This window comes from Anopheles coustani, chromosome 3 (genome assembly GCF_943734705.1).
Source record: "Anopheles coustani chromosome 3, idAnoCousDA_361_x.2, whole genome shotgun sequence".
NCBI classification, from domain to species: Eukaryota; Metazoa; Arthropoda; class Insecta; order Diptera; family Culicidae; genus Anopheles; species Anopheles coustani.
Window position 1 is genome coordinate 9,261,787 of NC_071288.1, and position 13,890 is coordinate 9,275,676.

The 13,890-nt window shown below is 44.7% G+C and overlaps 1 protein-coding gene across 1 annotated transcript; it reads right to left on the minus strand.

Moving 5' to 3' along the window:
* Positions 1–4,547: 4,547 nt before the first annotated feature.
* LOC131272769 (uncharacterized) lies at positions 4,548–6,534 on the minus strand. Its single transcript, XM_058274620.1, has 5 exons — positions 6,037–6,534; positions 5,797–5,921; positions 5,622–5,713; positions 5,296–5,509; positions 4,548–5,217 (listed from the first exon to the last, which is right to left on the minus strand). Exons 1-5 carry the CDS (start codon positions 6,180–6,182, stop codon positions 4,793–4,795), a joined length of 1,002 nt encoding a protein of 333 aa, XP_058130603.1. The 5' UTR covers positions 6,183–6,534; the 3' UTR covers positions 4,548–4,792.
* Positions 6,535–13,890: the final 7,356 nt, after the last annotated feature.

The following is a 13,890-nucleotide window of genomic DNA, read 5'->3' on the forward strand; positions in this document are numbered from 1 at the left end:
TTCAAAGTATAACCGAAAGAATGCATGAGTAAGTTACAATTTTAATTTGTCGTTGCAAAACACTTCTTCTTCTTCTTGGTGTAACGACCTCTTGGTCATGCCTGCCCATTAAGGGCTTACGTGACTTGTTTCCCTTTTGTACGTGGATAGTCAGTCCTCTCGTACAGGGGATCGGTTGGGATTCGAACCCACGCCGTCGAGGTGGTGAGCACCGGCGGTCATGGGCCGATTTTCTGACCAACGCTACCGCTCGGCTGTCGCGGACACTAAAATGAAGTATTTCGCACACACTATGCAAAATTAAGATTTTTGTTTCTACTAAAACATGCTGTCGCTATAACGGTATACCCCCAGTGTGCAAAATCGTCGTGCTTTCTCGTTCTGTCTAATAGACATTTTTTAACAACGAAACGAGATAGCATGACGATTTTGCACGCTGGGCCTATGTCACCGTTCAAATACCAATTCAAACGTATATACCACAGTACACTCCTCTGTCACAGTACATCACTGCAAATAAAATGTTCAACATGGATGCCATCTGTCAAACTATTCCATATGCATCAACCTGTACAAGCTTGGTAGAAACAACCTTATGTCAAACATAAAAGTGGCAACAATAACATAGAGTGCAACTCAGTGATTATTTTGAGATTATTCCTTAAAATACGTGAAATTGTTTGATAGAAAGTTACTTCCATCATTCGAAACGGTTTCGAGGCACTTGCAACAATGCCATATGAGACCGTGGAAGTAGCGCATTGAGCCGAGTGTATTCCTAACGCGTTAGAATCTCTACGATGGAAACCCCATACTCCTACCTGCAAGTGGACATTCAGGAATATCCGACCCCGATTGAGTTTCCTCCGCCGTTCAGCATAGAAGAGTTCAACCTGTACCACCACGGCTACCCTCCACACATGAACTACGACAAGAATGCCTTCTACATGAACCAACTGGCCTCGGCGACAGCGGTGCCCCCTCCCAACCCCGGATCCAGAAGTTCTCACAAGCAGAAAAGCTACAGCAGCAAGCACCACCATCCGCAGCATCAGCAACAGCAACAACAGCAGCAGCAGCAGCAGCAGCAGCAGCAGCAGCAACAACATCAGCAGCAACAGCCGCAACAGCATCAGCAGCAGCATCAGCCAGCTTTACCGCATCCGCCACCAGTCCCGCAACCGCAGCAACCAGCGGACCACGCGCAGCATCCTCATCCATCTCTGCCACCGTCGGGGCACAACACGAGCAAGCCCAAGGACAACAAAACGGAGATCATCAAAACGGAACCTTCGACGCAACCTCCAGCCGGAAACTCGGAGCTATCGCCTGTTTCGATCGGCCACGAAGAACCAGGTAAAAACGTACTCATGAAGCAACTGATCCGAGCCAAGCATACCCTGCAGCAGCGGATCAAGCGGCAGAATGAAACACCGGAGCAGAAAGCCCTCCGGAGGCAGCGTAATGCCGAGCTGAACCGTAAGCGGCGCCAGAACAAGGAGGACATACGCGTCACCATCGAGAAGACGAAGAACCGACTGCGGCAACGGATAAAGCGGGAAATCGATCGTATGCTGCGGACGCGCCAGAAGCGGGACGATTTCTTACGCGAAACGTTCGAACAAATGGCCACCGTGTTCTCGGAGGCGGACATGATGCAGTTTCAGGAGCGGGTGGCATCGGTCATCGGGGAGATTCGCGGTGATGGCGAAGGAAGCCGTGTATCATAAGCGTGTGCACAGAATAGAACAAAATGTAAAAAGTCTTTCTAGCGCATAAGAGATAGGAGGGAGTAGGAAGAAAAAGATCGGTTCCGATCCACTCAGCAAGAGATTTTATTCCGAAGTCGACTATTCGCTTTCAGTCCCGGTGTGCGTTTGTAAAGGTTTATTTTTCTTTCTTTTTGAGGGGAAAAATTTCCAATATTCACTACAAGCTAGCATCAACCGTAAACCAACCCCTGGTAAAACGGAAGGTACATTAAGGCGTGCAAAAGTTTTGAAAATAAAGTAATTTATAAGAAAAAAAGCCAAGGCCCTTGTAAGTTATTACAAACTACTACTGTTACTGCCCGGTCGAGGCCAATGCGTCACCTCAAAAACAATTTCATTCCCAAACACTAGTCCCCATTTTTTCTGCATGAGATTAGTTTTTGTTGAACTAAACATTTGATTTTACTGACACTTTTATCGCTTCCACCAAATCCAAACAGATTGACACATTATAGTGGGTGTTGGGACAAAAACGTTGCCATTGTTTGAACCACGAACGAACAGTCTAGCCCTCTAATAATCGGACTAAACAGGGAAATCGATTTACTTTAGCCGTTTTACATCGTACCGGGGTTCGTCGAGGGGCAGAGCATGTCAGCAGGTATTAGAAGTAATTGTGGATCCCATGGTCATTAAAGCTGGGCCATTTCCATGGACTATAAATGGATCACAAGCAGACTGCGGCGAACCTCAGTTTGAATAGATTTGCCAAGACAGGCACACTACACTTGTGGTTTGTGAAAGTACAATAAATTCTTCAAATCCGAATATCACTAAGAAACTGTACCGTAGGGACAGCTTGAGATTGTGTACGATTTTCAACTGTGAAACGAAATCTATGAACCGGATGACCTTTAAGCCACATTATTGAATCTCGGTCATACATTAATAATTCACAGTACACCATCGTTTCGCTCTTACGTTACATGCAAGCCACCAGCGAGTCGTGAATGAGTCAAATCGAGACTTAGTGTTAAAATTCACTTGAACGATGAAACGTTTTTCAGTTTTAGCAATCTTATTGTTTGCGACAGCAGTAAATACGATTTCCGCGCTAACCGTCGTTGAACGAAACGTAGCGTTCAATTTTCCCGACGAAGGATCACCGACGGGAGGCAATGGTAAAAAGTGGACAACGTAATTTATTTCCACAATCGAATGCCTTTAAATCGTATCGGTTGTTTTATACGCTGTGATGTGCTTTAATGATTTTAATTATTTGCTGCTTATCGTATTTTCTACCATTTTTATTCCCACCCTCTTCCATTCAAAGACCTCACCAGACAGGCCACGAATGTAAGTAGTGGCATCACCAGCGGCGTCCTTACCGGAGTTGTCCCTTTGCAAACGGGTTAGCTTTTCATTTATAATTTACCATTCGCTTATCGGGTTTTCTTCCTTTCGATCAACGACATGCATATTCTACTTATTCCTTCTGATTATAGGAATACTCCCAAACATCGTTAACACGGGCATAACAAGCGGCCAAACGTGTATTTGCGTTCCGACGGGTCGTTGCAATACAAACTCCACCTCAACCACCGGCACCTCCACGGATGGTTCCGGGCAGCTGGATGTGAGGATTGTTTCGAACGTAAGTGAATTTACAAACTCCTAGCAGAAAGCAAAGAGAATCGATCGAAGTCATCACACTCTATTCCTGCCCCCACAAGGCAAACACCGTCACCACAACGACGACAACACCAGCGCTAACACCAGCCCCTTTTTCGCTAATTTCGGTCAGCATTACGTCTCCAACGACTTGCCAAACGGGGCTCGAGCGTTGTTGCGCAGCCGGCGGTTACCAGTGTGGCCTGCAGTATCCCCCGGTGGCCAATGCACCCGCTGTCACCAACAACCAGGCCAGCTATGGAGAGTATCCGTGGCAGGTGGTTCTGCTTGGACCGGGTGACGTGTACGTCGGATCGGGCGTACTTATCAACAGTAACCATGTCCTCACGGCGGCACACAAGATATCAGACTACACGTGAGTTGGTACGCTCGAAGAAGGATTCATAGTTGCTCAATGATCCTTTTTTAAACAGTTCCGGAAGCCGTACGCTAAAAGTTCGGCTCGGCGAGTGGGACGCAGCGTCCACATCGGAACCGTTGCCCGTGCAGGAATTCACGGTGTCGCGTTACTTCGTGCATCCCAGCTTTAACGCGGCAAATCTCCGCAACGATGTTGCCCTTCTGCGCCTCTCGGGAACCGTCAGTCTCGGCACAACGCCTACCATCGCTACAGCTTGCCTCCCGCAGACATCTTTCAATGGCAACCGCTGCTGGGTGTCCGGATGGGGGAGGAACGACTTCCTCAGCGGCGCTTTCCAGTCCATCCCGAAGGAGGTGGATGTACCGATCGTGGACACAACTACTTGCCAGAATGCTCTACGCACGACCCGGCTCGGCACCAGCTTTGTGCTCGATCCGACAAGTTTCATCTGCGCTGGAGGTGAACTGGGAAAGGACGCATGTACGGGAGACGGTGGATCTCCACTGGTATGTCCTCTAGGGGGTCGCTGGTATGTGGTAGGTTTGGTGGCCTGGGGCATCGGATGCGGTGCGAACGGCATTCCGGGTGTGTACGTTAACGTTGCGTCGTACAACTCGTGGATCACGACTACGATCGCTACGGCATAAAAATAGTCACATCAATGACGCTTAATACAATATTCCCCTTAACATTGACTGCAATTAAACGTATACCAATATACGTACCATGATAAGAAAAAATCTTTCAGGATGTATTGTTTTGGAAACTAACACGTATTTCGGTAACAATTGTCAAACTACACAGATTTATCGAAGTATCTTGCACTTTTCATGGCATTGGCCAACCAAAAGGTTATAAAAATGTGACGATAAAAACAAAGTCAATGTAGAATTAACATAAAAAACAATAAACAAACTTATGGTCCTGTTGTTTGTCTACTTGAACCTCCACCGTAGAACATACCTGCATGTCTGTCGTGTAGTTCGTTCTTTCAACGTACTCCACGAACAACCCGCTGGTCCGGATGTTATAACTTCAAAGTGGTGATACTATCGCTGCTGTTGCCGGTGCTACTCTCGCCGTTTTTCGTCACTTTGGCTACGGAGTAGATATTGTATCGCTTCTTCAGCACTTGGTGCATCTCTTCCGTGCAGTCGATGCGCACACCGAGCCGTTTGTACTCCAGGTACGTGCGCACAAAGTTTCGATTCGTTTCGTGCACGTTTGGATGGTTCAGATACTTGTTAACGTCCATCCACTCACAACGGGCAATCTCGCGGTTGCACTTGCTGATGTCCTCCGTCAGCGGAGTCAGCGCCATCACGATGTACAGGTCCGAGCAGCCGAAACCGGCACCGTGCGCGTGCCGTATCGAAACGACAGAATCAAACTTGGTGCGTATGTTCGTTTCTTCTGCCACCTCCCGTATCGCAGCGTCGATAAAGTTTTCATCTATTGTTAAAGCAAAAATAAAATCGAATATTTGAATTTGATCTTTTTGTCCAATGATTTATAGACAATCAAACTTACTCGGTTCTACGTAGCCTCCTGGAAGCTTCCAAGAGCCGGCGATAAGTGCATAGTTTTCGCTTACCACTAGCACCTGGTTCCGGTCGTTCATCACCAGCGCCCCGACACCGACCATCGTGTGCGAGTAGGGAGGAATGTTGGCCGATTCCTCCACCGGCAGCCAGCGGTACAGCGTAACGAACGTATTTTTGGCATGATGAAACTGGAATCCATTCTAGCGGTGCAAAAACGCGGGCAGTGAGTACTTGATTGTTTTTCAACCCCGCCGGTCACTATGATGTACAGCATTGTTTTCGAGATAACAATGGACTGTGGAACATACTTACATTGACAAGCTCCGGTATCCAACTAGCAGCGTTTAGGTGGACTTTGAACCAGATTCCACGGTTTTTGCTATCGATCCAGTGCTCGAGGGACCCTGCGTTGTTAGATGGTAAAACACAGTAAAAACTTCATCTAACCTACACGTTTCGAATGGATGTACAAAAACTCCCAACTCACGCTTTAGAATGGTTGGAAAACTGTCCGCACTGCAAGTCTCCATGTTGGAATCCACAGTTATGCCATTGAAACGGTCCTTCACCCCTTTAAACGTGCCCTCGGGCGAGGTTTCCACCATGGTGTATCTACAAATGGGGACAGTTTAATAAACACCAAGGTCAGTTATATATTTATAGATAGATAGCAGGTCCAAGGATGAACTTGCCAGCGAGGAAAATGCCACTCGATTGTTTTGCTTACTTGTTAAACCAACTATCTGCACCCTTGGTAATGTTGCTCTCCTGCTGTTCGCTCATCTTGCTCGAATGGCGCGTTATCAATGAAACCGGGTTACATCTGACAATTGATAGCAGGCGCTGTGGAACGACAAAGAGCGCCCTACTCATTTAGCGACCGGCGGTACGGATTGACAATGACGGACCAAGAAAGACACGATGTTGGTCACACGTGTCTCAACCAAGTTCAAATGCGAGCTTCAGATTCAAACAACCAAAACTACACGAAATCCACTGAATTGCACTGATTCGCGAACGAATTAACAGAAAAACGCACACTCAACGCAATTCGGGCGGGATGCACTTGCTATGAAGATCTCGATCGACGCACTAATGATTCCGATGTCACCTCGAACGGACCGTGCTGTTTCCGGCCCTGTGAGCGAATTCAATACACACTCACAAGGTTATGCAGCGTAACAATTGTGCCATTGTTTGTCGGTACTGTTGCGATTGTGTTTTGATTGAAAACCACGTTACCCCGTGTTTATCGTGGACACTGGACTTCAAAACAAAATCAGCTGCAGCTCGTCGAGAGAAGAGAGAATTTCCTCTCCGCGAGTGAGCTAGTGGTGGGCCTTACAAGCTTGAACCTGTGAATAAAACAGCTCATTTGGGCCACCAAGGGCCCAGCGGATGTAGGAATTGAATATCTCAAATACGTTAGATATATTGTAATGGACGCAAAGCACCAGTTTACTTACCTGTCACTGCAATCTAGCTTCAAACACATTATATCAGCCATGTCTAAGGCGCCATTTGTGAAGAATGTTATCAGAACCTCAAACATGTTCGTTCCGCGATAAAGTCCCCGCTGGGAAAGTGCGGAAAAACATCAAAAGGAATTGCTTCACTGTTTCTGTGGCCCATGATGGATTCAATTTGAATGATAACGCTGTGTTTGAATGATAATTGTTTTTGAAACATAATAAATGCTACTCTTCTTGGAATAAACTCGGGTAAATCAGTTAGTCTGCATATTCCCGAAAAGGACTAGATTGTTCGTGTTGTTCGAATACAATTAGAAGAATAATGTCAACTATACTGATATTCTTATGTAAATTATTCATTGAATTAAACGCATCATATGAAAAATCGGCATTAGATGAGCATGTATGATATGACGGATTGGGATTCGGGGTAGAAGATCCGGATCTCAGAATGGATTTGAATCGAAAGATTCGAATCCCTCTAGGGATTCAGTTTCCTCATCACTACACTTAACTTCAAAACAAAATCAGCTGCAAAGCATTTCGCAATATTTACATGTGGCTTCGTTCACGTTGGTGGGTTCGGATGTTCAAGATAGGTAAGTGGCATTAGAGAAAACTGGTTTGAAACATGAACATGAAGTAGATTTCAACAGACCATTTTGAGTTTAAATTCCGGACCAGTAAACAATAGTAGTAAATTGAGTCTCGTGAACTATTTTGGAACAACACGGACGAGTAATTAGATATTTCGAATTCATTGAGTGTGTTCAATGTGAATACATTTGGTGTGTGCTTTCCTTGACAACATATCTACATGGTATTCATTAGAAATAGCTTGAACGTGATTTTCCAATAATTTATCCGTAAATTTTATGTACCATATAAAAATACTGATCAACCACGTTTTTAAGGACCTCTAAACATTTACCAAGTATTGCAACGTGCAAAATTTATGAATTTTTTTTTATGAATTTAGGTTTCCCGTTAGTGTCATTAGTGGAAGGATTAGGCGCAGACGATGAAGGATAAAGATCGTTGAGAAGCTAAGTCTATAGCTTAACTCATCATTTAATTTCTACGATTCGCGAGTTTGACATCAATGACGATCGTCCAAAACAAGATCAACTAATCATGAACTAGTATGGTTCCAATATTCAAACATTCAAAACCATACGAACAGCAATGCATCATGAGCAAAAAACAGATCATACCTTAAAACACGAACCAATTTATTGGGTCATTTACAGGAAATCTCAATTCATGAAACTTCCCTAATTGATTGATTTTCATGACCTATTCCATCATATTCAAGGAAAAAACAATTCCAGCAAACATCCCCCCTCTTTTTGACAAAATAAAATGATTCAACTGAATGCCTTTATGAAACTATCTGAATGTATAATCAAGTTTTGTTGCCAATGAACTCCAACCACATGCAATTAAAACATGTGTAACCAAATTAGAATATGAACCATGTAATCAGCATGGAAATCGTTAATACACTCATCAGGGTTTGTATGATGAAGTTTTAGGATTTAATCTCATTTTCCCATTCGCTGGTTCGATGAGTTAGCCTTATAGATTCATTGAGAAATACAATTCGAATTTTGGATCGGAGAGTAGTATGCTTTCATGGAGGGTAGATAACGCTCGTCTCCCTCGAAGAAATTAAATTATGATTGGTATAAAAAACGATTCGCTTCCACGAATAATTTATAATATAACGAAACATTACACTTGTATCGAAATGTATAGGTTTAAATTTGTATATTTGTTTGTTTTTAAAGTAATTCAGTAGTTAATTCATTATTAAGATCCTATGTGTGAGTAGCAAGTGCACTTTGGTTCCACAGCGTATAAGTAGAAAGAAAGAATTGACATTGAGATTTATGTTGTTTTTGATCCGTTGGCTATGGTATTTAACCTTTGAGATGAATTTCATTTCTATCATTAAACCAAAAAAATCTAAAGAATATAGTTCAACTCATAAAAAACAGACTTAGCACAAGTTTGCTACTGCACCGTTGGAGATTATCAGCCACGGAGCTATCCACGAATATCGTATTTTCATATTATCTCACCTGTTGCTTTGGTTCGTGCTTGTATCTGTACTAGACGGAAGGGGCAGGAGCAAAAGAGAATTCAAAATACCCGAGAGCTTTTCTGCCCTCGCGGAAATGCCTCACATGGCAACGGGGCTCGTCAGTACTCACGTGATGCTGCGAGCCTTTCCCGATAGGATTATCTTTCCATCTCTTTATTACTCCTGGATAGTCCCAAGGATACTCTCTTTGTCACTCCTTCCATCTATTTGAGTGCAATTCATTAGTTTTCCGGTTTTTTTCTTATCTGACACGAATAAGTTTTTCCATCCACCATCATGCTTTGGCTCCTGTGCTATCCAGCGATCAATCTACCTGAGTTTTGGCAAACTGTTTTTCTCGCTCGCACATTGTACACTCGTCATACGAAAGCAAGGAAAAATCGTACCAAGCGAGGTCGGTCATAGAAAAACTCTCCGCCACATGCTCGTCGGCAGAGATAGCAACATCATCGGACAGTCGGGCTTTCGGGTGAGCAGTTTTTCGAGCCGATGTTGCACGCCACGCGCCAACCATGGCTACGATAAGCTGCCGCGGTGTCAGTTTTCGCTGGCGTGCCGAATCAGACGGGTCGAAGGAAAACAAAGTCGGATTCCGCTCTGTGTGTACCCAGCTGGGTGGCGTCGTCTCCGTTCGCCGGTGAGCAGAAAGGATTCGCTTTTCGCAGGACTGAAAACTACCACCAGTTGCTTACGCGCACCCGTCGCGGTGGAGGAAAACCCCAAACCGACGTCAAAGATATCAATCCGTGCAGAGCACACGGGCAACTGGTGTGTGCCCGAAATAGTACCTTGAATATTTGTTTTCCGCCCCTCGACCCCGCAGCTCAGACTACCGACTCTTGTGCTCTGTTGTGTGGTGAAGTGTCGAGACCATTGTTTGGTTAAAGTGTTTTCCTATTACTTTCGTTTTCGTTCCTGTGCCTTGTCTCTCACTTTACAGCTGTGATAGACGATGTGTTGTTGGTGAATAAATAAACAAACGAATTTAAACCCTCTAGAAAACAGTGTGCTGCGTGTAACTGTGTTCCTCCTTCTCTTGAAATTTTCTGAATGGTTCCAACGAAACTGGCCAAAACACTATTCCATTCGGTATAGTTTTCCTAACAAAAAAAGTAAAAAAATAATACCTCCCATACCGGATAAGTGATTGCCAAACCCGGTTTCCTTCCGCCTCGATTAAACAATGCCATACCAACCGTAATAGCTCTGAGACTGGGTGGAAAAACAAACCACACGTGCTTTCCCCGATGGACGAACGCGATAGAAAAGCGCTTGCGATCGAGTGAGGTGTCGAACAGGTGGGAAAAGCGGATGGTATAGCCAATGCGTGAAGTGTTTTGTAAACAAAGTGATTTAGGGAGATCCGGGATCTGGGCTCGCCCTACCATTACCGTGGCAACTTCGAAGTGTATTAGGGGCAGGCGCAATAAATTACACCATCGAGGCGGCAAGAAAAAAGCATTTAATAAGGCGACCTGTGTATCGATAGCGATTTATTGGATCGGCCAAAAAGCCAGGAAGCAAAAACCAAACCTGACTAGAGAAACGTGTTGCAGCCTTGATAGAATTGTGCAAATTACCTCTCCCCCTGCCTTAGCATATCGTCCCATGTTTCGTTCCGGTCTTCCTTCCAACATTTTTACGCCTCTTCAACAGTCCTTCACTTATCTTCACTTCCCGACCTGGTGAACGTTGTGTTTCTGCTGTTTACCTTTTTCATTTATCCTCTCCGCTAACCTTTTTCCTCTATTTCTATTTCCGTGCCATTCCACACGCAGCACACGGTGGGCAAACATTTATTATTGAACTGGCGATAGCTGCTATCGGAAGACACTCACTCAGGATGTGACAAATTCTATTACCGGTTCAACTTATCAACCGTAATGGATATATGGAACTGATTTACGACCAACAAACACACACAAAAAATACTCCCCACGGTGCTCTGATTTTCTGTGCCGTTTTATGTGGGATGTCCTCTTCCATCATCGGGCGGGAGTTTACTGATTTTCTTTTTGTTCGTACTTTTTATTAGTCTCCCAATTATTTATTTAACCGATTCCGAGCGCATTCGAATTTCGCTGCCCCCTTCGTCGAAGGTGACGGGGGTTGACGTGATAAGCGAAAGTGGCCGATTGACGGGCTTGATTCACCCGTCTAGGGATCCGATATCGATGCGTTCGGAAAACGTACGCCGTGCTGATAGTTGTTTTCCAAGAACGGATCCTTATGCTCAGTCCGTCCGTTGGTGCTTGTTTTACATAATTCCGCTCCGGTGTAGCTTGATACTTTTTTCTCGAACGTTTTTCCCGTCCAGGGACAGTGGTTTGTCGTTCGACTTTTGGCATCTCAACCCGCTTGCACTCAAGCAAACACCGAAGTCACGGGTGTTAATGATGATGGACATGCTTACCCGCCCGAACAATCGGAGCGCTCGGGAAATGACTCACAGCATGACTTTTCGGTCCATGGCTTAGAGAGTATTATTAGTCCATTTGCCGACTGAGCTACCGTTATCGGTAGACTATCGCATAAACGTGTAGTATCATCTTGATTTTTTTTCACCATAGCAACGGATGAGACGCAAAAATTATATTCCGCGCCACGGTGGAGCTATAATAATGGCAAATATTTATCTTCATTTATTAGCTAGCGGTTCCACCTGGTTCCACCTTGTTCCTCCGATAATGCCTTAAAGACTTGTCTCCAACACCACCATGGATGCCGTTTTATCCTCTGTTAAAGCGAGTTTTGTATTTCGCTTTTCTGAGTGCGTGGGGTGGGATTTTCCTATCTTCGCAGGTGTCCATAAAAGCGTTTTTTTTCCTTCCGTCTGTGGCGAAGTATTATCCTTTCATCTGGCACGCGTTCTTTCCGTGAAGCAACTTTAATCGGTTTCCCTTTCCCTCGACGCAGCAACGTTTAATTATTCTCATCGCCTCGTGGTCACAGGCTTGCATTGGCTCCCAACGACACTCGGTCGAGTAATTCTCTTTTTTATGCATTCGAGCATCAGACGATGCCACATGTGCCGCATAGGCAACCTTAGCTCCGAGGAAAAGTTCACTTTCTTAGTCGTTCGGTTTCCTGCTCGCACAAATGGCAAGAAAATAGGGCAAACGGTTAAGGCTTCCCGCCGGAGGAAATGCCAGCGTTGGGGAGGTGTTGCGGCGATAAGTGACATAATCGTAATCACGAAAATTTACCCCTTCAGCTCCTGCCACCGGGCGGTAATCCTTTCTTTCGGGCCGAAATAGGTCGCCGTTTCCGGATGCGAACGTGATTTACATAAATATACATAAACAGCACCCGGCAATCGGAGAGACAACAACACCATGAGTTTTCTCGAGGCGGGTTGAAGGTTGTAGTTAATCCTTTTACGCACCGAAATGCTGCGTCTTTATGGCTTTCCCGAAGCAGGACGAACGGTTGGGTGAAAAAAGATGGCGTCGCGTTGTGCAACGAAGCCAACATGTTCAATCGAACGAATCGGCACGGACATGATTTGATGGGGCAGTTTAGTTTTCAGGCGACTATTTGAATACAAGCGCGAAAAGCATTCCATGCGAGCCTTACACATTTCGGCGTTGTTATGCACGCACAGCTCGTTCGGTTGTTTATTAGAAAGGCACTTAAGAGTTTTCAACTTAAAATGTAAGACACGATTCGAACCCGATTCTTCTGATATTGAACCAAACACCTTATTTGTGGATTCATCGTAAGACCTTACCATCTCTAAACCATAAATACAGGATGATGCAGCGAAAATAGATGATTTGAAAAGTCATTTTCAGAAAAAGTTTACATACATACGATATTATTTATGATTTTTTACGAATACTACACTTTATAAAATTGTCGTTTATATGATTTTAAAAGTGACACTGGGCAAATTACGACCCCCATAAAAGAAACAAAACTTGACCTTGTTTTGACATTTTACCGAGTTTCGCAAATTTACGGCTATTTCAAATCATCGAGTTTTCCTGCTCCACCCTGTATCTCTCAAAACTATAGTTATTGAATAGGACGAGTTTAAGCTTTAACTCATGCAAAACTGCTATTATGTATGCTTTAGTGCAGTTTTTCCCAATTCCCACTAGTAAAACAATTCTACAGGTAAATCAAATCGACACGTTAATAATTCATACAGAGCATGTGTATATGTTCTCAACGTATAGAATGAAACCCCAGGCTATTGCAAATTTGATACTATTTTGCAAAGAATATAGTCTCGACTGTCAATCGGCTGAAAAAGGGAAAATTTACATTTACATTCCCCTCCAGGGTCCAATGCAAACAAACTCAACGTTCAATATTGTCCATGTTATGGTGGAATATGTTATTCAATTTCACGAACCGGGAGCATATTACTCACCACTCGTCGAACCGTTGCATAGGTGGAACCTCCAGTCAAACAACAAACCACCGGCCGCTGCTAATGAGGAATATTGTTATGAACAACAACCACCCGGCTGGATTCGAGCGAAAAGGTGTGACCCGGGACACTGTGCGGTTTCATCCTGTCGCTGATTCGATAAATGCGACCATATTGAGCATCGACCGCATTGGCCACGAAAATCAGGGCTTTACGGGAAAACATATTTCAACCCCCATCCCTAAATTCTCTATCATCCGAGGAACTCAACGTTTGTGTTTTCATACAAAGTGTGGCTCTTGAGCGAGGCTTTGATAGGATCAGCGTCACGACTGAGACGTTGGTTTGACGCTTGCTAATTCCTTCCCTACCACAGCCACAATGAAGCTTTTCCTCCTGGACCTTCAGAAAAGATGTTTATCAACGTCTCGGAGGGAAGGCAGGGAAGCAAAGAAAAACCACGACCAGCCACGAACGGGCTAAAGGTGGCCCCTACCGACATCGAGGGAAACGGGAAACAGCTCGGGAAATGAAATCGGAAGCCTTTCCGTGACCACAATTAGCGCAGCGGCCTACACGAAGAAGAAACCACACCAAGCGCCTTCACGCACTGATTGATGAGGG